The following is a 25,153-nucleotide window of genomic DNA, read 5'->3' as shown; positions in this document are numbered from 1 at the left end:
CGCTGCCGTCGAATCGGTGCCTGTTCCTGGTGACCCCATAGCCCAGGGCCGAGACTGTGACTCTCCACGGGAGGAGAGAGCCTTATCTTTCGGCGACGGCTTCAAACTACTGACTTCGGAGAGAGCCCAACACAGCACCGATGGGCACCACCAGGGCTCCACTTCCGTTCGTCCATCTTTCCCACCCCTTGGTCTGGAGTAATTGATCACCAGGAGAAGCACACTCCCGGTGGGAGGGAGACTGAGGGCCATAGACTGGGAGTTCCTTCGGTCCCTAGCCAGCTGATGAGCTTCATCTTGTTTACACTTTTGAGCTTTGTCCCACACTTTCCTCCCACTCCATCTGGAATCCCTTTCAGAGGGGTCGGTCATGGCAGCCGGGCACTGTCAGGTTCTTCTGATCTCTGGATAGTGGAGGCCGTGGTGCCCTGGCCCATCAGTCCTCCGGACAGACCCATCGTCACCTGTCACCTCTGATTTGCTCCCCCTCTCTGCTCTGGTCGGGGGAGACCAGGAGCTGTCTCTGAGATGGGAGCCTGTAAGGTTTTCTGGCTCCAGCCCCACTCACCGGGGTGCCATGTAGGGCACTGGCTCTGTGGACTGTGTTGTGCGGCTCACCTAGAGGCCCCCTCAAGACCCCTCACTAGCGGCACCCACCTTTGTCGCAGACGCAGGAGTAGCTGTCCCAGGCGTCTTGGCAGCGGCTGTGGGCGGGGCAAGGGCTGGAGGCACAGGGGCTGGGCAGCTCGCAGCCCTCCTTCACCCTGACCTTGAGGGCGTCGTCCATGTTCAGGGTGGCGATGTTGGTGGACGTCTCTCCCATCCTCACTCCCTGGGTCAGAGAGGGTAGTCAGACTTGGGCCCAGGCTTGAGGCCAGGAGAGGCCAGAGGAACAGAGGAGGTCCTGAAGGGTCAGCCCCCACCCCCCAACTTGTCCCCAGGGTCCTGGGGGTGCTCGCTCTACAAGTGGTGAGCTGCTGGGGGCAGAGCTAGCTGGGTGCCAGGGACTGGGCTGGGGGTGGGGGGAGGCATCCCAGCTTGGTCAGGTCCAGGCTCCAGATGAGGAGGGAAGCTGACCCCGTGGAGACCGAGGCCAGGTGATTCCCTAAGAAGAAGATAGGACTAGGACGCCAGGAAGCTGGAGCTGGGATGGTGGTGGGAGGGCAATTCCCTGGACTCCAGGGGCAGCTCCGGGGAAGGGTCCCAGTGAGGGGGTTCTGGGAAGAGGGGTTCCGGGCAAGGCATACCGGGTGGGGCCCAAGCCAGGAGTTCAAGGATAGGAGGCCCGGCTTGGTGGAAGCCTGAGAGGGTCAGTTCCCCGCCCATCAGTCACACTGTGTGACCAGGTCCCTGGGGTGGGGCTGGTGGAGGGGGGGGGAGGATCCTGTGGAATCAACTGCTAGCACCATAGCTGAGTGAGGCCAGGAGGGGGTCCATGAGGTGAACCCCTTTTTGTGGCTGAAACCCTGGGTCTGGGGGAGGAGTCCTGGCTGCACAGGGGAGGGGCTGGCTCAGGACATGCCTCAAAGGCGGAGGTTGTGGGAGGGGGTTGAAAATGAGGAGTTATGGGGAGGAAGCAGGGGAACCCGGGGGTGAGGACAGGATGCATCTGAGTTTAAAATCTGGACATCTGCTTTGAACCTGCTCAGTTGCGGAAATGATTGGCTTGTTAGGAAAAGGACCCTATTTTCACACACGTTCCGCCCCCACCGCTCCCCACTGATCAAGCTGATCCCTTTAGTTTTCAGAAAATCGGCATTCCTTCACCAATGGTGACAATATTCTAATTCTGAACGTGGAACTGAGCAGCTGTCAGGGGCGGGAAGCAGCTAGCTAGCTGCACCCCCAAACCAAACACCCTGCCGGCGAGTCCATGCCGACTCACAGTGCCCATACAGGATGGGGTCCCCGAGGAGGTGACTCTACGGGGGCAGAAAGCCTCCTTTTCTCTGAGGAGCTGCTGGGGGTTTCAAACGGCCAACCTTCTGGGGAGCAGCTGACACCTGACCCACCGTGCTCCCAGGTACCTCCATACCTGCATGCAGCCTCGGAAGCCTCGGTGCACGGTCACCTTGTCCTCAGACAGGCCCCCGACCACAATGCTCCTCATCTTCAGCCCGGGGAGCTGGTTCCCGATCTGCACGGTGCTCTGAGCGGGGAGGGGACAGAGCGGGGTGGGGACGGCCGCCATCTGGAGTGGACCACCCGGGGAGGGGAGGTCTCCAGGACAGCCACAGCCCGGCTCGGTGCCTGCAAGTCAGAGCCCCCAGGAGTGGCTGACAGGTGTGGGTGACACTCACCTGGTCCATACCGTAGTCCAGCGTCAGGACCGCCAGGTACTTGATGTCCTTGCCCTCCTTGGCACTCTGCAGCTCTATCAGCAGGTGGTGCCACTCCCCGTCGGTCACTCGGGTCCGGGACAGCACTGTGGACGCCGTGTCGGAGGGGCTGTGGGACACCTCGAACTGGACGTAATGATCCCGGATCTGCCAGAAGGGAGAGGCGCCCTGACCCATCAATTCTGAGTCATAGCAACCCGATAGGACAGGGCGGAACTGCGCTGTGAGTTTCTAAGGCTGCAATGGTTTACGGGAGTGGAAAGCCCTGTCTTTCTCCCATGAGAAATACAAGGGGGCTTCAGAAGGGTCCATGGAGAAATGGATGAAAAGACAAACTTAACTTGGCCGTGGGTTTTTCTGAAGCATCTCCCTCCCGCCCGCCTTCCCCTGCCCAGCCTTAGTCTGTGTGATAGTTAGGTTTTATGTCAACTTGACCCTGTGGGAATGTGCAGGGTAGAGTCCAAGCTGTCAATCAGGCCAGTCTGATGATGATGCCCCATTGGGGTGTGGCCTCTGTAGAGGAGAGACACTGGCAACTTCTTCCTGATTGCTGGGACTCTTGTGTGTGTCTCGAGGGGAGGCCCCATGTGCCCCCCCCCCCAACCCTGAGAGCTGTCAGGGTCCTACCCGGCTCTCACCAACCCTGGATCCACGGGACACTACCCCTCGCCAGCCTGTGCTCTTCTGGCCCCCGCTTCACCTCTCTGCATCCTCGGCCTGCAGCCATGTGAGTCTGAAGAGGGTCCTGGTGGGCACTGGACCCATGGACTTGAGTGGGCTGGGCTGGGATGCCTTCTCGATACAAAATAACTTCTTGATATAAAGTTCTAATACAGACACCATGATGCCAGGACGGGACCAGGATAGACGACAGAAACGATGAGGAACTGAGCCCTGAAAGTCATGTAGCCAATCACACACACACACACACACACACGTGTACATAGAGATAGATTAATTGATTTCGGCTCCCAGAGGGCAGCTATTGTAAGAAGGTTACTTTTTATCTTCTTTTGAACTTGGCTTCCTTTCACTTTCCGCAAACCTGACCCGCCACCCCGGGGTTGGTTCCGACTCACAGCAACTCACTCTGCCCCCCCTTGGGTTTCTGGGACAGCCCCCCGTCCTTGGATTAGAAAACCTCGTCTTTTCCCTAAAGAGCAGCGGATGGTGTCCAGCTGCTGGCCTTGGGGTCGGCAGCCCAGCATTTGCCCACTGTGCCCCAGGGCTCCTCTGAGAGATGCCATGTTTGAAATCTCACTGCCCTCCAGTCTGTTCTGACCCGTGACAACACTACAGGGAGAGCAGAGCTGTGTGTCCCGAGACCCAAACTCCTTCCGAGAACAGAAAGCCTCCTTTCCCTGCGGTAGGTCAGCTGGTGGGATCGAACTGTTGGCCCTGCGGTGAGCAGGTCAGCACTTAGCCGTCTCGGGGGTGCGTGAGGGGCATTTCCTTCTCCTCCACAGCTGTGAGACCCCTGTGTTTGTTCCTCATGCCCCTCCTCACCCCCTCACTCCCCAGACCCTAGCACCCGCAGGTGCGTAATATGAGTGACCTTGTGTCGACAGACAAAGGTGCGCCCTGCCTACTGTAGGTCCCGTCTGCCACTGTGGGCCGTCTCCACCCAACAAGAGCTGTGTTATCCCACAGAGAATGCAGGCACGCTGGGGGGCTAGGGGGGGGACAGCGAGGGAGAGCAATGTCCCAAATGGCAAATGGTTAGGGCTTCAGGTGACGTGTCTCAGCCAGCCTGCCACCATGAGGGGCCTGTGACGACTCCCGCCCCACCCCTTACTGTCCCCTTGGAGCCCACGAGGCCTGCAGGAGGCCTGTGGGAAATAACCTGGAACATTCCGGCAACGCCCAGCATTCTGTCCCTGGGGTGGCTTCTGGATAGTGACAGGGGGCTGGAGGCTGTCCCAGAGGCTGTCGCTCCTAGTTACTACCCACCCCCACACGCCACCTTCCAAAGGAGGGGCTGCTCAAATTCCTCAGTTAAACACACACACACACACACACACACACACACACACACACACACACAAAAGGACCCCAAGTTCTTGGATTAGCTGCACAGACGTCAGGGCTCAGGCGTCTCTGCCCGCCAGGCATGTGGGTGGGAAGCGTATTTTGTTCCGACAGAGACCCCGGCGCCAAGTGCTCATTCATCACCGGGACCACAAGCAGCCAATTTAATGTGTTTCAATTGTGCCATGGCCCTGGGGCAGAACCATGCCTGCCAAGCTGTGCCGTGAGCAAGCGGGCACTTCTGGGGCAGCCAGGGAGAGGGCGACATCACCAGGGAACAAGGGAAAGACAGCGGCATCCGTAATTACACCCACGGTCGCATGGGTCCCGTGGACACGCTCCTGGGCGCTGAGGTGGGCGGGCGAGCAGACGGCAGCTTCTTGTCCAGGCATAGCCCAGGGGAAGGGTAGTCACTGCCCACATTACCACCAGGAGCCCTTGGGGCCCGCCCTCACAGACCACCCACTCAGGCCTTCCTTTCTGCCCGGCCCCTACCCCATGCCAGGCAAGACTCCAACACCACTGTTTCTCCTGCTGCAGGCCCAGGGGCCCCGAGAAAAAAGGAAGTTGCCCTAGGACACTGGCTGCAGCAGGAAACACTGCAGCTAGCTCTGGAAGGGACTTCCTAACAGAGGGGCTGCCAGGTGCTGGGGTGGGTTATCCTATGCCCACCCCCCCATGCCCCCAGGCAGAGGAGGAGGCGAGTGGTCAAGGCAGCAGCTTCTTGTGTGAGAAAGGGAGGGAAAGGTGGAGGGGAGGAGGGAGGAAGAGAGGGAAGAGATGGAGGAGGATGTGGGGGGAGAGAAGGGGAGGTTGGAGGGAGGAGGGCGAGGTGGAGATGGGGGAGGGGGGGAGGAAAGAATGAGAGAGAGAAAGGGGGGTTAGAATGGAAAAGAGTGGGAGAGAAGGAGGTCTCTGTGTGACAGCACAGAGTTCCACTTTCTAAAACCTACACTGAGCGTGTCCAAATACCATCAACAGACACACAAGCACACAGGTGCATATAATTGTGCCTACTCACACAAACACTCACAGACACATAGAGCACGCACATACAAACCCATGCAGACACACACAGAGCACACACATGTGCACACTCACACACACAAACACGCAGACACACTCGGTGGTAGTTACATAATTTCATGTCAATTTGAAGTGTAGGGGTGGAGTCTAGCCTGTTAATCAGGTCACAGCCTGATGGTGTCGCTTTGTGGGCATGGCCTTCTCATAAGGAGGGTCCTGGGAACCTCCTCCCACACCCCTTTATCTTCCTGTTGATGAGTCACGCTGAGACCTGCTCGAGCCCTGGATCCACCAGACTCTGCGCTCACCAGTCTGTGATCTTCCTGAATGCTGCATCGTTGTATTTGGCTCCCTGAGCCTGAGGAGGGATTTATATGGACTAGTTTCAAACTGAGGGACTTGGGTTGGACTGGACTGGGATGTCTTCCTGATATATAATCACTTCTTGATAACAAGCTATTTCTTACACATAGATGACTGTCTCTGGGTTTTTTTTCTCTAGTCCACCAGCCTCACACACACCCCCTCAGGAGCACTTGTGCACAAAGACCCACACAAAACTCAGAGGAGCACATTCCCTTGGTACACACACAGAGAGCTTTGGGGGAGGCAGTGTGAGGCCACCTGGCTGCACTGGGGATCCTGGGAAGCTGGTGAGCCCTTGGTTGGGCAGTCCCCTTCAACGGCGCCTGGCCAGCAGGCATCAGAGTGGCCATTATCAGAGGTCATGCCGCTGGAGTTGAGGCAACACTTGGTGGGCTGGAGAGACCAGGTAGGGGTGCCCATGCAGGGTGTCCTGTCCCCACTGCCACTCAGACAGGGTCTTCCAAGACGTGTAGAGCTGGGGGTGGGGGGGGTGAGCTCATAGCTGGACAAGCCCCCCACCAAGATCCCTTCTGAGCAGAGGCATTTCAGACATCCGTAAACCCCAGGCAGGTGGTGAGGGCCCTCCACCCTCCGGAGCAGCTGCAGCAGAGGGCAGCTGATGGATGGGCCGGGACCAGGTGTTTCCTCTGCAGATGCACTTGTAACTGTTTCCACCATCTCAGACCTCAGAAGCCTGGGAGGCACTCTTGACATCCACCGCTCACTGATACTTTCATCTATTTAATGTCTTTAGAAAGCTTGCTGCTAACCCTGAGATCCACAGTTTGAAACCGCCAGTCTCCCCCCTCCCCCTGAGAGAAAGGCAGGCTTATCCTCCCACAAAGAGTGACAGTCTCAGAAACCCACAGGGGCAGCTCCACCCTCTCCAGAGGGTCACAGCGAGTTGGCATCAACTGGTCAGCAGGGAGTGTGATCTTCTCTGCTTTTTTAACAAAACAAACCCAGGGCGAGGTGCTACGCGGGGCTTTGGGGGGAAGTTCTCGGGAGAGGCTCCTCCCAGCGTGCGAGGGGCAGGAGGAGGACCCAGGAGGGAACCTGCTTGCCCACTCAGAGGCTCCTCAGAATAAAGGCCTGGCGATCTACTTCCAAACACAGGTCCCGCGGAGCCCGCTTCTACTCTGGCACACGTACTCGGAGGACCCCTCCCACCCCATCCCCACCATCCACTGGACTCTGACTCCTCTCCCCCCCCCCCCCCAGAGGGCAGAGCAGCACTTCCCCACAGGGGTTTCGAGGCCGGAGTCCTTGGAGCAGCAGGCGGCCACCGCTTTGCCTGAGGAGCAGTGGGTGGATTTAAACTGCTGGCCTCCTGGTTGGGAGTTGAGCTCTTTAACCCCTGCCACTCATTGGCCACCTTGTTGGCAGGCCAGGTGAGCAACTGATGGGCTAATTTTCAGGGGAAAGTTCTCCGGGTCGCCGGAAGGGGGCCCCATGGTCCTAGGACTCCCGTCAGCTGCAGCAGAGGCCACAGCTTCAGGGAGCCTGAGATCAGGGTTGATGTGCCTTTTGAATGCATCCTGGTGCCCTGTTGGCCTGCTAACTGCATGGTCAGCTGCTTCTCGGGAGAGGGGCAAGCTGTCTGCTTCAGCAAAGAGTGACCGTCTCGGGAACCCCCAGGGGCAGTTCCACCCTGTCCCGCAGGGCCCCTGGGAGACGGCATAGACTTGAAGGCAGCAAGTTCGGGTTGTGGCTATCGAACGGCAGGTCCTTGGCCCGCATATAAAGTGACCAGATTTTAACGTTGGTAAAGCGGGACACCATTGATAAAACTCATATCCTGGCGAAATAGCCACATGGCAGCCGAAAACCTATATCCTAGCTTGTCGTGCATTCTTTCCAAAAAATGAGACTTTAAAAACACCGTGGGACATCTGGTCACCTTATCAAGCCCCAAGGCTCCCACTCCATCCCCCCAGCTGCGCAGCACCCCTGGGCCCCAGCATGGCCTCTCAAGTGTTTCCCGACTTCCTGCCCTCGCCCCCTCCAGAACCCCCAGGTCGCTGTGGGCACCATGGCGGTGGCGAGGAGGCCCCACTGCGAGATCCCCAGCTCTGCTCACCTGCAGCAGCAGCCTGGAGGACAGGCCAGCCGAGGCGTCCATCAGCACGCCGCCCGCCTTCCGAGTCCGGAACATGAGCCCCAGGTACCAGGGCACTGAGATGGTGATGGCCAGGTCTCCCCAGGACACCACGCTTTCGCCGCTGAAGTGCTGGGGGTGGGGCATAGCTGCGGACACAGAGCCGGCCCGCCTCAGATGCCCCAAGGGGCGCAGTGACCTCATACACGAGTGTGTGTGAATGTATGTGTATGTGTAGGCATGTGCATGTGTGTGTATATAAGTGTCTGTATTTTTGTATGTGTGTGTGCGTACACGCACCTTTGAGCCTGTTCTACTTCTTTACCAAAGGCCCGTTGCCAATGGTCTCACCACTGACCACTACTGGGAAGGTTGGTGGTTTGAAGGCACCGAGTGCAGCGTAAGAAAGGCCTGGTGACAGAACACCCACCCTTTGGGGCAGTTCTCTGTCACAAGTGAGGTTCCTATCCAGGCCCTGCGGAGACCGACTACTGGGCGGAGCAGGCTAGGGCTTTAGCCAAAGGATCCAGTGCTCTCAGTGGAGTGGGAGGCCAGGCAGAGAGGAAACTCAGACTCCTGGGCACAGAGAACAGGGTGCTGAGGTGCCATGGCCAGCCCTGCCCATCTGCCACACCCACACCTTCTGGCAGCCCTAAGGGCTGGGGAGGGTGGGGCATCATGTGCAGGCATCTCAACGTGAGTCTTCATGGGCACCTGGGTGCCAACAAACACACACACACACACACACACTTGTGTGCACTGCACAGGTGTACCCAGGCCCTCAGGCCTGCAGCCTGCGCTGCTCTCAGCTGGCACGGGCACCTGGCATACCTGCCATCCACTCTGGGCAGGTACCAGCCCTCTGTGGCCCGTATGCCCCCAGCTGTCCTAGGGCCCTTGGATGATTTGGGGTGACCAGTGAGGTGGCTGTGGGGAAAACTAGGAGAGACACAGGCTCTGGGTCCTCTCCCTCGCTCCCTCCCCCAAGAGGGACACACATCATCACGACAGACCCCACAGGGTCAGACAAGGGCCACCTCTGGGGATGTGGAGCCCCGTGACCCGCCTGCCAGCTCCCTGCTCACAGAACCCCAGACACAGTGGGCAGTCCCCAAGGGACACAACTGGGAGGTTGGGCCCAAGAGATCTGTAGCTTTCAGACGGGGCGGCCAGTGAGACGGGGGCGGCTGCCTGGGGCCCAGGATCCCACTGAGGCCCAGCCTTCACGGCCACTCGAGCTCACGTGGTCTTGCTCAAAATGGACACTGTGACCCCTGGCTGTGGGTTCATCCTGCTCTGTGACTCCACAGGTCTGGTCCAGCCCACTGGGGTCACAGCTGGTGGGACGGGGACGCTCGTGGTGGAAGGTCCCAGGTGCAACCCTCTCCCGAGGATGGGGGACGAGGGTCGTGCTGGGGGCCAGGACTCACCTTGCTCGCAGTTCTTCCCGCCGAAGCGGAGCGGGCACAAGCACAGGTATGTGCTCCACCTGCTGACACACGTGCCCCCGTTCTGGCACCAGGTGCCCTCGCAGAAGTTCCTCTGAGCAGCACAGCCTGCAGGGCAGAGGGCGAGGCGGGCATATGGATGGAGCAGGTCACTTGGGGGGGGCTGTCTGTGCTGACCCCACCCTGTGTGTGTGGTGGGTCCTAGTGGGAGCAGGGCAGGACACCATGCTGGGGGTCTGTCTCTGTGCTCACACTACCGTGTGCATGTGCGTGTGTGTGGTCTTACTGGGGGCAGTATAGGTCTCTGGTGGGGGCCAAGTTTGCGACCTGTGGGTGGGAGAGTGGGCATATGGAGGGTAAAGCAGGTCACTGTGGTGGAGAGCCATGTAAGGGGTGGTCTTGGGTGGGGGGGTGAGGTCTCTGTGTGGGGGCGTGTCTGTGCTATCTCCATTCATGTGTGAGGGGTGGTCTTAGGGGGGGCGTGTCTGTGTGAGGGCCATGCCTTAGCCAGCCCCACCCGTGTGTGCGTGCACACTGGCCACGCTCCCGCCTTCAGTCTGCAGCCAGGTGCAAGACCCCCTAGCACAGTGGTTTCTCAACCTTCCTAATGCTGCGACCCTTTAATACAGTTCCTCATGTGGTGGTGACCCCCCCAACCATAACATTATTTTCGCTGCTACTTCATCACTGTCATTTTGTTACTGTGATGAATCAGAATGTAAATATCTGATCTGCAGGATGTATTTTCATGGTTACAAATTGAGCATCATTAAAGCATAGTGATTCATCACAAACTAATTCTATATCATGAAATATTTGTGTGTTTTCCAATGGTCTTAGGCGACCCTGTGAAAGGGTCATTTGACCCCCAAAGAGGTCTCGACCCCCAGGTTGAGAACCGCTGCTCTCGCAGCCGTCAGACCGAGGCCCTGGTGTCTGCGCCCAACAGCTCAGCAACACCCGGGCCCGCCCAGTTGGCTGCGCCGGTGCCCACCTGCCCTGGTGCCGTTGTTGGCGATGAAGCTGGCCAGGTCCGTGGTCTTGCCATCGATGGAGAGGTTCCGCATGCAGCCCACGAACTGCCGGTTGTGCACAGGGAAGGCCTCAGGCAGGTTGGGGACGCCCCCCAGGAGAAGGGGGCCTGTCAGGTCCAGAGACCTGGGGAGGCAAAGTCGCCACCTTGAGGGCCAACTCAGGGAGGCCGGGTGATCCATGCCTCAGTTTGCCCACATGTGCTGACATCCTGACAAGCTGCAGGCTTGGGGTTAGCTCGCTCTGGCCCACACAGCCCACCTCCCAGGGCATGGTGCCCACGGAGCCCACGTGAGCACCAGTGAACTCACGACCCCTGCTTGGGAAACCCCAGAGGAAGAGCGGTGAGGCTGGCTGTACTGTGGGCCCCAGGGCAGGGCGCCAATCTCACTGGGGCATGGTCCCACCTGTATGACAGGTGGGTGGGGAGCAGACGAAACAGGCGTGGGACCTGCGAAGGCCCACATCAGACACCCTACACACATTTTAAAGAATACATCTGTCCTGGGAGAAGCATGGCCAGCATGCTCGTTAGAAGCAAGGATGGCGAGATGTTGTCTCACACACGTACTTTGGACACGTTGTCGGGAGAGACCAGTCCCTGGAGAAGGACATCAAGTTTTATAAGGTGTGTGGGGGGGGGGGGGGAAGAAAAAGAGGAAGATCCTCCACAAGATGGGTGGACACAGTGGCTGCTCCAATGGGCTCAAACATGGGAACTGTGGCTCGTGGGGTTGCTGGGGATCCGGCTGACTCAACAGCACCTAGGTGACAGCGTGGACGGGGTCCTGCAATGGCTAAGCAGAAGCCAGGCCAGTGGGAAGGGCAAGGGCAGGGTCAGAGGAGCCCAGAAGATGCCCAGGAAGTGAAATGAGAAAGCCAACCCTCATGAAAGCAGGCAGGGCGGAGGGCAGCGGCAGAGGCCAGGGCTGGCGGGGGCTACATGTTGTGAAGCAGGGCTTCCCAGAGTGGGGCTTCGGTCCTGAGGGGCACTGGAATGATCTAGGGGGCTGTGAAAGCAGACTCCTGCCCTTTCTCCTTGGTTCTGGGCGACAGACAAGCATTTTCATTTCCAGGTGGGGGGAGGGGAGGGGTACTGAGTCATTTGTTTTTCTGAAAAGGGGGCAGTAGGCCCTCTCAGTTTAGGAACTAGGTTCTAAGGGGACCTGTTCTAGAAGGTTCTGCCGTGTCAGAGGGGGCATGTCCCAACCCAGGGAGGGAGTCTGGCAGCAGCATGGATCAGGACTGAGGGCTGGCTCTATGCAGCGGTGGCCATGGAAGGTTCTGGAAGCCCTGCCTGGGTGCTCACTTCTTGGAGCCGCTCTGAGTGCCCTGGGAGGCACAGCTGTAGTTCCCGACGTAATCGCCGAAGCGCACAGCCACCGTGCTGTCGCAGTCATCCACAGTGACCACAGCCACCTTCTCCCCAGACGGCCCATGGGGCAGCCCCAGGCGGCTGATGTGAGGCTGTGGGGGAGAGAGACAGCAGCGTCAGTGTCGGGGAGGACGCAGGGACCCCTCCTGGGCTCCCGAAAATCGCATCCCCTAACCATATCCTTAGGGAGGGGGGAGTGGGGAGGGAGGGGAAAAATGAGGAGCCGATACCAAGGGCTTAAGTAGAAAGCAAATGTTTTGAGAATGATGAGGGCAACAAATGTACGGATGTGCTTGACATACAACGGGTGGATGTATAGATTGTGATAAGAGCTGTATGAGCCCCCAATAAAATGATTCAATAAAACAAAACAAAACCACACCCTTGGGCTCAGCTCTGTCTCCCCCAGCACACGGGTGAAGGTCTGGGCCCCCATTTGGAAGCAGAGGGTATTTGGTTTGTGGAGGAAGCTGTGCTGTTTGAGTGGGCTGTGCACCCAAGTACTTCTGAGAGGTCACAGGACCAGGCAGACACCCCAGGGTTCTGGCTCCGCCGGGACACGGGTCTGAATTCCAGCCCCCAGGACAAGACACAACATCCCTGCATGTGTGGTAGTACAGGGAACTCAGCCGCCAGCGGAGTCCTGAGAACCCTCCGGAAGGTCTGCTCTGCCCCCCACCAGGCCTGAGTTCCGGAAGGGCAAGGTCCCTGCCTGCAGACCTGCCCGGCTCCTCATCCTCCTCTCTGCCCGCTGACCCGCTTTGCCGCAAGCTTGGGAACGTGGGTAGGTGCCCATTATGGGATGCCAAGTGTCAGGTGTACGCCCGGAGAAAGGTCGGTGGTCCCCCAGGAGGTGAGTGGGCCCCCAATCCAAGTCATAATTTACATTCCTGGGGGTGGGGGGAGGCGCTAGGAGGAAGGACATAAACAGCACTTACACTTGGGGAGCGGTAATGAAGTGGGGCTGCCGCCGACAAAATTACAGCTGCCGCAGTGCCCCAGTATAATCAGGAGCTCGGGCTGAGGGCAGGAGGGGGGCATCTTTAGTGGCATTTGCTGACGGGCACAGCCTGCTGCATCAGAGTCTGGGCACGGCTTAGCTGAGGCTGACACAACAGGCCGGGGCAGACCTCCCCCACACACACTCAGGGCCCTGGGCACCAACAGTGGACTCGCCCACCTGCTGCCAGAGAGCTTGGAGGTTCGAGCCCGCCCAGGGGCGTCTGGGAAGAAAGGCCTGGTAGTCAGAGGTCAGGCATCAAGAGCCCCTGGAAGCACATATCAGAAACCCATTGGGGTGTCGTGAATCCCATTTAACGTATGCGGCTGGACTCCCACGCCTCACCTCACTGCCTTCCAGCCGGAAGAGGTGGCCCTCTGGCCTCAGAAATGGGGTTAAGAGCTGCGAGGACCTGCAGGAGGAGGTGGGCAGCCCAGGACCAGGAGCCGGGACAGCCTGAGGGGCGGGTGGTCACAACACCTCTGGCCACTCCTCCCCAAACAGGCATCGCATGGCTAGCAGCCACGTAGCCATCTGAGCTGAGCAGGCCACAGGGACGGAGTAGGGACAGTAGAGACTGCAGATGATGAGGGCGGGCCACAAAGAGCTTCCATCCCACACAAGCCACACGGCTTGGAGACGTGCCTCCATGTGTCCCCATGCCCACATGGGCCAGCACGCTCACACATGCTCTCATGGTCACAGTTCACACGGTCCACAGATGCCCACAGTGGTCACATGGTCCACCCAGTTCACACCATGCACATGGTCCACACACCGAGAGAGGCAGACGGGATGGGCAGGGGGAGAATGGGGGATAGAGGGGAGGAGAAAGTAAGTAAATGTAAACCAATCACTCCAAAGAGAGACATTCAGACAAACCAACTTGGTATGTCTAAGAGATCTGAAACACCAACAAACCACCTGACTTCACCAGGTCTTAAAAGCTGGGCGTTTCAGGAGCAGATTCCGTCTCATTCTCTCATGCAATAGAGACGCGTGTGTGTGTGTGTGTGTGTGTGTGCGTGTGTGTGTGCGCGCGACTCTGCAAAGCCGTTGCTCTGTGAAAACACGCCGGTCTTTCAAATGAAAGGAAGAAAGAAACACACACAGACACCAAAGCTGACACATTGTGTGATTCCGTCGGCCTGGAGGTGCCCGGGTGTGCAGTGGTTAAGCACAGCCTCTGCCTCTCAGGGGGGCCCTGGCGCCCAGGATCTGCGCCCTGCACTGGGACTCTCATCGGCTTCATGCCAGCTGCTCCGGGATTTGGTTCTAGTCTGTGCGCATGTTTCTGCGGCCCTTGAACCTGCAGCGGTGGGCAGCTTGGAGCCCAGGCAGAGGGGTCTGGTTTCAATTGCTGGGGTGGGGGCGGGCAGCTGTGAAAGCTGACACCCTGGAGGGTGAGTCTTAAGAAAGATGGGGCTCCCACTCGTGTGGGCAATGGTTAACCAGTGCGCCCCTTGGGCATGCCACAGGCGGCTACACTCGGGGAATGTGTGTCACACACGGGCGGTCAGCTCACTGCTGCCCCTGGAGGCTCTGTCCAGAGGGACTCCAACAAGGGCCAAAGCTCTGAGCTAGGGCTCAGTGGACAGACTCACAGCAGAAAACACTCCCCTACACACTTGCTTATTGGGGTTCAGGGAACCTCTGGCTAGTCTCCAACGCAAGTCCAGGTGTTACCTCACACTTACAGGTGCCCCCCACAGCCACACAGTAACACTCATCCCCACACTCACACGCACTGACGTATAGACGCATACTCACGCTCACAGAGGCTCACACTCCACACATGCCCACTCATACAGGGTCACAAGTACAGATGGTCACACATACGCATGGACACCAGCATACCCACTTACACACACACACATCTCAGCAGCGCACCCACACTTATCCTTGGTGATTTTCACACCCACTTATACTGACACCCACTCTGACACCACTCTGCTGCATGCACGCGTGCCCATTCATACCCACGCACAGATGGACACATTCTCACCCACGCACACATATACTTTCACACACACACCTGTTCTCTCTCTCTCTCTCTCTCTCTCACACACACACACACACACACACACACACACACACACACACCTGCCAGGACCTTCACAGGTCCAGGGCTCTCCCTAGAGCTGGTCATCTGGACAGAGGCCCCTGGAGCCCCGTCCATCCGTCCATGAGCCCCTGGCCGGCCAGCCCTCCCTTCCCCGGATCCTGCAGCAGGGGCTGGGCTGGAGCCCGTGTGAGAACAGAGCGGGGCTGAGGGGCTGGGAGGTGCAGGAGACTGTTGGAAAGGCAGCAGGGAAGCCGGTCACAACAGGCCGGGGTGCTGACCGGAGGGTGAGGGCCCTTGGGGGCCTCGACACTCGGTCCTGCCTGAGCCTCCGTGCTCTCCACTGCACCTGGGGAGAAAGAATTCCCACCTTCACTGGCACCAGGGAGGGGCAGGTCCTGAGTGAACTGAGCGATGACGGGGGTGCAGAGGGCCACAGCACTGAGGGGTGTACGTGACTCCCCGCCCCCACATGACTTTCCATCCCAGGGTGCCGACTACAAAGGCCAGGGCGGGTGGAGAGATTTCCGTCCCAGGTGAGGTGCTGGCACCTGCCGCTGGCCCGTTTTGGAAAGGACACCTTATCTGCGGCCTCACCGCCTGCTGGGCACTGCCCATCAAGCCTGCATTTTCCCACCAGCTGCAGCCACCTGCAGGGCTGCCCGGGCCTGCTAAGGGCAAGGTGGCCACCTCTCTCACAGGGCTCACTGGCTCCGGGAAGAAACGCCCCTCCCACAAGCCCCTTCCCCAGCTTCTGTTACTGACCGCCTCCACTCCAGGGAGCCTCTGGGAGCCAAGGCCCCAGATGAAGGATAAAGGCTGTCCCAGACCCCCGCCCCGCAGAACAAGCAGGAGGCCGCCTTGGGCAGACGCCTGGGGGCTCCCAAGTTTGTTCACCCTGTCTGGGCACATAGAGGGCCATCTGCCCCTCGGACCCCAGAGCCCACAGTGGACGGCCAGGGGACAGTAATCTAAGGATAGCGATGCTCCTGAGAACCCAGGGCGGTGAGGCCTCGTCTCGTTTCCCCTGGACCCGTCGTCACCAGGAGGGCCCGGTCTGTGAAGAGGGACAGCGTGCTTGGTCAGGAGGGGGGTCTGTGAGCCAGGGGGAAGGTCCTTCATGGGATGGATGGACACGAGGACTGCAGCACGGGGCTCCAGCCCGCCGCTGGTTATTGGGGTGCTGCAGGCCCTGACTAGCTGTCCTCCTGTGGGACTCAGGGCTGCAAGGAGTAGGGGCTTCAACAGCCACCGCCCTGGGACCCTTGCTGCTTCAGCAGAAGACACAGGGTGAGTCACACGCAGCCTGGAGATGGTGGTGAATGGCACCTGCCCTAAACAAGCACATGGGGATCAGGGTCCGAGCTCGCTCCCCCACCCCCCTGCCCAGCTCCTCTGGGCCAGCGACAGAGATGCAGGGCTCATCAGAGGGGCATGGAGAAGGGGGGAAGTCTAGAGAGCCACCCCACTCCCACGCCGGCCGCCGCCTCTATCCTAAAGGCGCTGTGTAGGTTGCCAAGGTAATGCACGATTTCATGGTGGGAGAAACATCGTTCTTGGCTGAGTCCACGCTTGGACCTAAATGACCATTCAAAACAGAAATCTACCGGGAACAAACAAGAAATGGAACACCATCCCATCATCCATCCCTGCGACTGCTGAAAGGTCCGTCAGGTGTATGTGAGAGTACAGAAGGTCCTGGAACAAACACGCCCCCCCCCCCACTTCTCATCCTTCTCTGGAAGGTGCCCGTCGGTCTGCAGAAAGATAACCACTCCATTGAGCTTACAGAACTGCTCCGCGTTATTCCCAAGGCTGAGAGCCTTCACGTAAGCAGACAACCTTGTTGTCCTCGTGAGCGGCTGGTGGGTTTGAACAACTGGCCTTCTAGCGGGCAGCCTGACTGCCAGGCCCCTGCTACCTCACACCTGCTCAACACTGCACTAAGCCCATAACGACTCAGAGACCCCGCAGGACAGGGCAGAGCTGCCCCGTGGGCCTGCTGTTCCTGGGACACCAGTCAGGGCAGAGGAGGCCTTCCTGCTGGCCCCCCGCTTCTGTCCCATCCCTGCAGAACCCACTCTCCTGGGGTACTCGGTTTTTGTGTGTTGCCTGATCCCGAGACACCTTCGTGGACTTGAACCTGCAAAGGGTCTGGGACTCAGTGGCCAGGACAGCCCTGGGCATGTGGACCTCTTTCCTCCAAAGTTAGAGGCCACTCCAGGCATCTGGCCACTCTGCTCAACTGCAAGCAGAGACTCAGAAGCTCAAGAGGGGAGGCTGCGTCAGTGAGAGCTCACGGGTCCTGTGCTGAGTTGTGATAAAATAGGTGGCAGGAAGACTTAGGCATGCCAGCCACTCATAAGTGTACAGTTCAGGGCATTTAACTCGGTCACTGTGTTGGGCAACCATCACACTGCCTGTTTCCAAAGCTTTTCCCACACAGAACCACTGTACCCTTAAAGCAATGGCTCCCTCCCCACTGCCCCACCCATGGTAGTGGCCATCTAATCTAGTGGGTCATCTAATCTAGTGGGTCATCTCCTGTAAATGCCACTCAGCAGAAGAGGAAAATTAACTGGCTTTGTCCTGTTGTCTGCCTGGGAGGCTGCTGCACACAAACCAAATCAAGGGGTTCCCTGCATCCTACTTTCTAGCTGGGTTCAGCTACTAAAGAGCCCAAGAGGAGACCAGAAAGAGGGGAGAGAAGTTAGAGGGTCCCCTGCGCTGTCCCTCCATCAATGGCCACAGCTCCTCTCCGTGACCCAATAGAACCTCTACCCACCCAGCCCCTCCAGGCCTGAGCATGACCATCACTGTGTGGCTGCTGCCACTGTCCAACTCCCATGGGTGCCCCACACCCTGACCACCCTCCTAGGGGCATCCTGTTTTTAGCATTCCACCTGTTTCCTGCTGGAACTCTGACTGAGAGCTCCAATCGAATGTCCTCAGAGATACGGAGCTGCCTCTGGGAAACACACCCCGGGGCCCTGGGAAGCCAGCACGCTGAGCACTGGGGAATTAGCACAGTCATAGCCATGGCTTGACCAGCGGCCATCGATCTGATTCCAAGGTCGGGCGACTCCATGGGTCCAGGGCAGAGCTGTCCCAGTCTTGGGTTTCCAAGACTGTGTTATTTCAGAAGCAGGTCACCAGGACTGTCTTCTGAGGTACCTCAGGGTGGCCTTGAACCACCAACCTTTGGGTTTGTAGTTGAGCGTTTGGGGGTGGGGTGCCACGCAAGGACTTCTATTAAAAAGCGACAGCAGAGGTCAAACATCAAAGAAAGAATCTGGGGACTTGTTCCATCCCTGGAGGACTTGCAAGAAGCCACCAAAGATGCTGGCGCAGTGGATTAAAAGCCACGTGGAAACTCAGCGCCGTGAGTGAAGCCACAAGAACACCAGACTTCTCAGTGAGAACAATCAAAGCCAGGGGATGATGGAGCAGTGCCTTCGGATGCCCAGACAGACACGGTCTCTGAAAGCCAACATCCAGGCATTCCATTGCGCATGTGTGTGTTTTCAAAGATACATTTTCAAGGTTGCGACGTCTCATAAGCTTTCCTCCCATGGATCCTTGCTGAGAAAGCTAAAGGGGGATGCTTGCCCTCAGATGAAGGAGAAAAACCAAGAAAGGAGAAGGAGATCCAGGCCAGATTCCAGGGAGGGGAGAAGGGAGCATCCCTGCAGGCGTGAGGGGTGGGCGCAGGCCTGGAGAGGCCGGAGCAGGCGAGCAGACTGCAGGATGGACTGGAGCCGCTGGATTCTGGATCCACAGTGAGGAAGAGACAGGAGGCTCCCCTAAGGGGAAGGTGGATGCATATGGATCCTACCAAGGGGTCCCCCAGGCCTAGTTCCAGGTCCCGGAACATCTGAACCTGCGCAGGACTGAGCTCCATGGCAGAGGGGAGGAAACCAGGCAGGCGGCTGAAGCCTGGATGGGAGAATTTGCTGGGTGTCTGGGTGGAGAAATCGAGCCATCTGATGGATCAGCCCAAGGCCAAGGCCAAGGCAGCAGAAGGACACTCAGGAGTCATCCAGGTTAGACGGCAGGCTGCCTCGAACAGCTGCCCTCCCCAACTCCTCTCTAACCGGGGCCTCTGAACATGACTTCTCGGAATGTCATCTTTGAAGGCGTCTGTAACATGGAGATGAGGTCATACTGGTAGGTGGTGGGGCTAAATCCAGGGATCGATGTCCTTGGGTAATCTGCACATGATCTCTTCTTCTAGTCAGAGTACTCCGCAGAGGCCAGGGATGGGAAGAAGTGGTCTCACGCCCCATGGACATGTTGTTGGGAGAGACCAGTCCCTGGAGAAGGGCGTCATGCTCGGTAAAGCAGAGGGGCAGTGGGGAAGCGGAAGGCCGTGGACAAGACGGATGACAAGACGCAGTGAGTACAATAGTGAGGCGCACGGCCGGGCGGTGTTTCATTCCGTGGTACACTGGGTGGCCATGAGTCGGAACTGACTGGAAGGCACCTCCCAGCAAGAAAGAAACGTGGGCACAGAGGCCGTGCAGGGACAAAGGCAGCCACTGGAGTGGCCGAGGGTTGCTGGCCACCACCAGAGGCTGGATGAGATGGGAAGGACCCTCCCTGGAGTCTCTGCAGAGAACACGGGGTTGCCGCCGCCTTGAGTCTGGACTTGTGGCCCGGGAATGGTGTGAGGACACACTTCTGTTGTCGTGAGTCACCGTGTGTGCAGCTGAGCTACAAACAGTCCTGGGGACTGGACAGGAGGGAGAGATGGGCTCTGGGTGTGGCCTGCAGGGACAGCACGGGGATGGCAGAGCTCCAGCCAGGTGGCAGGCACAGCAGCGACCCTCACAGAGCAGAGCACAGTGTTAGACGGCCCCGGGGGAGGGGCTCATAGGACAGGCCCAGCAGTCAGTGTTCCAAGGGTCAGCAAGGAAAGGGACAAGCAGAGAGGGGGTCTGCAGTTGGGGGTGCTGGGGCAAAGGCCCAGGAACAGAGGGGTGTGGCGAGGGAGCAGGGGCAGTTACAGGGCTCGGCAGAGGACCTGGGATTCCCGCGGTAATGCCAAGCCAGCCAGGCCCCTCCTACTCTGCCCTAGCACGTCTGGAAGCCTCCAGCCCCTGCCCCCAGCCTCTGCCAATTGCGGCATGCCTCAGCAGGGGGCACACCAGACTCTCCAACAGGAGGCCTGGCCTCTGTCCACCTCCACCTCCACACCAACACAAAGCCACGGCACCGCCATAGGGTCTATTCCAGCTCACGGCGACCCTGTAGGACAGGCTAGAACTGCCCCATGAGTTTCTGAGACGGTCTCTCTACAGGAGCGGAAAGTCTCATCTTTCTCCCAAGGAGCAGCTGGAGTTTTTGAACTGCGGACCTTTCGGCGAGCAGCTGGACACAGACACACAAACTCCAAGTCCTTTGCCTGTTCCATGCCATGTGGGTCCGGGGCTAGGAGTGATTCCCCCTGAAACAGCCTTGGGCAGGCGAGAGGCAGGGAGCCATGCCAGAGGGAAGGCCTCAGGTGGGCAGTGGGCAGAGGGGCGGGGAGGAGGGCAAGTGAAAAAGCTGCCGGCTGGGCAGCGCTAGCGGAAGCAGCAGATTCCTGTAGTCCCTCACTGTTATCCGCCTCCACCGCACCCCTCATCCCCTGTGGTTCATCCCCTCCCTCCGGGCCTCTCTCCAGACACAGTGGGCTGGCCAGAGGACCAGGCTGAGGCTTGTACAGGGCTGTCAGAGCCTGAGATACCGTCTCTCCACGACCACAGACACACTGCTTCTTTGATCGCCGGCAGAAGGTTCTGGAATATGCAACACGCAGCTGCACGCTGACTGGCGTAACCTCGGCCACCCAATCCCCTGACCACTTCAAACACCGCTGGGTGCATGTGCTTCCTTGGCTTCCCTGACCCAGGAGCCGGTCCCCAGGCCCCAGGCCCAGAGAGGGCATCCTCATCACCCCCTGGCCGATCTTGGGGGCCTGCCACTCTGAGCCCACCAAACACGACACCTTGGGGACGTGACTCTCTGGCGTTCTGGAGTGAGGAATACCTGGGGACCTGTCAGAGTGTGGAGCGGGATGCTCTGTGAGCAGCTACCTGCTCGGGAGCAGTGGGCAGCAAGAGGATCCAAGGCAGACCTTCTGCTTTGTTTCTGTTCATAACGGGCGCCCAGATATGTCTGTGAAGAGCACTGCTGACCCTCGACCCCTCTTCAGGAAGGGAGGGATAGGCCTGTCACAGGAGCCTGGTGGGTCCCACCCAAAGTTGGTGAAGCCTTTGGAGGACAGGGAGGTCAAAGCATAGGGCAGGGCATTCTGTCTGTCCTGCTCCCCAGAGCAGACTCAGGCCTGATGTCAGATAGGACAGCCCTAGGCGTGATCCATCATGCTACTGCACACCTGGGGGTGCTTGCTATATGGGGGAGGCTGAGAGGGGGGCACGGACTGAGGCCCAGCGGCTCCCACAGCTCCGAGTCCTCTGGGACGTGGGAGCTGTCTTCTCCCCCATGTGCTCTGGGAGAAGATTCTAGTCCTTTGCTGCCACGTGGCAAGAGAGCGGTCTACAGGGGGGAGGCTCGCCACGGTGAGGGAGGAGGGACGGAGTAGATTTCATCTCTTCAGCAAGCAATTGCTTGGCAAACATTCTAGGACACGAGTCCTGGAAATGCACAACAGAACTGTCCAAAATTTTGTGGACAGGAGTCCCCATGTGGATCCCTCAAGATCTTGCTGAGAAGTCTTACCCAAATATCCAGATTCATCACTTACGCGTCCTGCACCAAGCACCTGGACACAAGGCGGCCACGTTCGTTTTGTCACTGTATAAAAAGATGCTGCCCTTCCTCCATCGTCCAATCACATGTTCTTAGAGCCTCCCTCCCCAGAGGCACCTCTCACATGCACACGTCCAGCACGCTGTCCTCTGGCGGACGCCATTTGTATTCTCTAAGCTGGTACTGTCTCTATGGCTCTTCTCACTTCCTGCTGAGCCCTCAGCAGAATTCCTTCGGCATTCCCAATTCTACCACCAGTCTTCTCAAGGCCATCTTGGCTCTTACTATTGGGCACCTGAAGACTCTGCTAGCCTCTCCTTCATTCCAAAGTCACTCTCACAACGTATTTGTTAGAGTCACACCGCATCCTGGTACCACATTCTCTTAGGTTTTCGAATGCCATTCCAACAGAAATTCAACATAAACAGAAATGGGGTTTCTCACAGTTTAGAAAGCTCGGAATATGAGTTCTGGGGCTGGTGGCAGTGGAAGGTGTTCTCTCTCTGCCAGCTCTAGAGGAAGACCCTGTTTCGTTGGCCTCCTTGAGTGTCCACTCCTTGTTAATCTTCTTGGGGTGTGGGGTCTGTCCCCTCCTAGGTCTGGTTCTCCAGCTGTCTAGTTTGCTCTCAAAAGAGATGGACTTGAAACATCTCTATACTAATCCTGGGAGACCTGATGGCTTAGTGGTTAAACGTTGGGATGTTAACTGAAAGGTCAGCAGTTCAAGACCACCAGCCGCTCCTTGGGGGAGAGATGAGACTTCCTACTCCTGGAAAGAGTAACAGTCTCAGAAACACATGGGGGGAGGAGTGGGGGATGGGGGTGGGGAAGGGGAGCTCTACTTATCTTATAGGGTGGCTGTGGGTTGGAATAGACCCAATGGCAGTGAGCTTGATACTAATCCTGCCCCATCGGATTATAGCCACAGGCCGTCGGGTTAGGTTTTAGGGGACACAGTTTGATGCATAACACCCAGCACTACAGACCATCCGAGCTTGGGAGTGGCATCTGAATGGCCTGAAAGTTGAACCACCAGGATCTTTCCTTCAGCCAGAAATACTAATACTAACACATACTTCCTGAGTCCTTGCTACTGCAGAGGACACTCTGGGGTCTTGTCCCTTTTCCCTGCCCGAGAGAACCCTCAATTTAACACAGGGCTGGAGTGGTCACTGCAAACCCCAATACATGTTTCTTTGCTAAGTCACTTTCTAGACTCAGAATCACCGTCCTCAAGTACAGACCAACTCAGTGACCCTATGGGACAGGGCAGAACTGCCCCTGTGAGTTTCTGAGATGGCCATTCTTTACCGGAGTAGAAAGCCCATCTTTCTCCAACTTTCTATACTAGTATTTAAAAAAAAAAACTCAGAGTGTAAGTGTCTTTCGGAAGGAGCCCTGGTGGTGCACAGGTTAAAATATCCGGCTTTGATCCCAACCCACCAGCCGCTCTTTGGGAGAAAGAAGAGGCGGTCTACTTCTGTCAGGATGACAGGCGCAGGGACCCTCTGGGGCAGCTCTGCTCTCTCCTGGAGGGTCCCTGTGAGTCAGGATCAATTTACTGGCTGTGGGTTTCAGGTCTTGAGAGAGAAGCACCCCTAGGAGACCACCACCAGCTGCCCTGTCCCCCACCCCCAGGAAAGAAACAGCCTCCCCGCCTTCCCCCCCCAGCCCTACCTTGTTGTAGTAGTGCACCTGCACCGAGTGCCAGCGCCCGTCACTCACGCCGCCAGGCACCTGTGGTGCCACCGTGGTGGTGGTCTCACCTGGCGGAAGGAAGGTCCAGAGAGAAACAAGATCATCAGGCCCGCTGGGGACCAAGGGTCAGGCCACAAGGCCGTGGACACCACAGGCAAATATAATTCAGAAACTCAGCTATGTCCCCCGCCCCTCTTGCAATCCCCAACTGCAGGCACCCACCCATCTCTCCACACCTGAGGGCTGGACCCCAACCGTGAAGGCTTCTGGGTGGGAGGTGAGGAAAAGAGGGGCTCCCCCCAGCTCAGGGCACCCCCTATCCCACATGCACCAGGCCACATGTCCACCTGCACATGGGGACACAGGATGCACCCCCATGCCTCCCCTTTCTGGTGACACTGCCACTCCGGTGGGCTGAGCAGCTCCACCAGTCCCTCCTCTCTTGATCCCTTCCTCCCTTCGATCCCCATCTCTCCTTGATCAATGCTGTTTATGGAAGCACCCAGGGATGCACTTTATAGAGCTCCTCCCCTTTATACGGAGAGCCCTGGTGGTCTAGAGGGGTGCAGGTTGGGTTGCTAACAGCAAGGTCAGCAGTTCAAAACCACAAGCTGTCCCATGGGGACAGATGAGGCTTTCCCCTCCAGTGACCAGTTACAGTCCTGGATACCCACCGGGGCAGTTGTACCCTGTGCTACAGCATTGCTGTGAGTCAGTGGACCCGCTGGATTTGGCTGTGTCCCTCTCTGTCACACTGCCTGCCCACTGGGATGTCACAGGCACGTCCTCCTGTGCTCACTACCGTATTGCATCATCGTATTGGGAGGCTCAGGACACACCACTGGACATCTCCTCACGGGGAGGAGGCTGATGTCACTGTTTGTTCCGAATTCCTGCATCAGCCAGGCCGGCATCAAACCCACGGATGCCGAGCCGATTCTGACTCACAGGCTTGGGGCTCGTTGACTCTGGGACGGTGAGTCTGGATAAGAGCAGATGGCCTCTTCTTTCTTTTTCAGGGCGGCTGGTGAGTTTGAACCAATGACTTTTGGGTTGGCACCTGAGAACAGGCCCCAGCACATGCCAGGAAATCTGTTTCCACTCCAACTTGAGAGCCCAGCTGCTCCCTTGGCCCTGGTCCCGGGGACCCGTGGCTCTCAGCATGCCCATGCCAGCCGCAGCGAGCGAGCATGGTGGGCACACCACCCACGGCCCAGCACAGAGCCACATCTGTGGCCCAGGAGAAGGGATAAGTGTTCTTCTCAGCTGGTTCTGGGTCCCCGTCTTGGCATCCCTTTGACACATGCATCACAGTTGAGTCTGGGACATTCCTTCCAAGGTTCAGAACCAGGTGAGACTCAGTAGTTTCATCCAAATTGGGTCTCACCAAATACGTTCTCCTCCAAACCAGCAAACACTCACTGCCATCAAGCCGATGCTGACTCTGCGTGGCCCGAGAGCACAGGAAAGACCTGCCCTGGGGGTTTCTGAGGCGGTAGCCCTTGGCCCAGGTAGAGAGTCCCATTCTTCTCCTGTGGAGCAGCTGGTGGTTTTGAACCCCTGACCTTGGGGCTCACAGCTCAACTTGTAACCACCATGCCACCAGGGCTCCTGTACACACTGCTGGAGATGTCGTAAAGATGTTTCACCCACAGAAGCGCCACATTTTACACACGGCGTCCTTGGCACTTGGAAGTAGGAGCTGCACCATCGGCCGTGTTGGCAGGACACAGAATGGACGCTGCCCCGGTGGTTTCCATACGAGAAACCAACCAAACTCAGCTGTCGAGTCGATGCTGACCCACAGCGACCCTATAGGACAGGACAGAACTGCCCCTGTGAGTTTCTGAGATTGTTTAACTCTTCACAGGAGACAGCCTCATCTGTCTCCCAAGGAGTGGCTGGTGGTTTCGAACTGCTGGCCTTGA

The 25,153-nt window shown here is 58.1% G+C and overlaps 1 protein-coding gene across 1 annotated transcript in view; it reads right to left on the bottom strand.

Annotated features, from left to right (window-relative positions):
- The window catches only part of CELSR1 (cadherin EGF LAG seven-pass G-type receptor 1), a 119,392-nt gene that overhangs the window by 25,538 nt on the left and 68,701 nt on the right, over positions 1 to 25,153 (bottom strand). Inside the window, exons 5-12 of the mRNA XM_075552602.1 lie at positions 23,205 to 23,293; positions 11,647 to 11,804; positions 10,300 to 10,463; positions 9,288 to 9,413; positions 7,840 to 8,006; positions 2,301 to 2,486; positions 2,036 to 2,149; positions 658 to 832 (exon numbers count right to left, since the gene is read on the bottom strand). Coding sequence (XP_075408717.1) covers positions 658 to 832; positions 2,036 to 2,149; positions 2,301 to 2,486; positions 7,840 to 8,006; positions 9,288 to 9,413; positions 10,300 to 10,463; positions 11,647 to 11,804; positions 23,205 to 23,293 — 1,179 coding nt within the window. The remainder of the gene's footprint in view (positions 1 to 657; positions 833 to 2,035; positions 2,150 to 2,300; positions 2,487 to 7,839; positions 8,007 to 9,287; positions 9,414 to 10,299; positions 10,464 to 11,646; positions 11,805 to 23,204; positions 23,294 to 25,153) is intronic.

This window comes from Tenrec ecaudatus, chromosome 6 (genome assembly GCF_050624435.1).
Source record: "Tenrec ecaudatus isolate mTenEca1 chromosome 6, mTenEca1.hap1, whole genome shotgun sequence".
In the NCBI taxonomy this organism is placed as follows: domain Eukaryota; kingdom Metazoa; phylum Chordata; class Mammalia; order Afrosoricida; family Tenrecidae; genus Tenrec; species Tenrec ecaudatus.
This window is presented reverse-complemented; position numbering and strand designations above follow the sequence as displayed.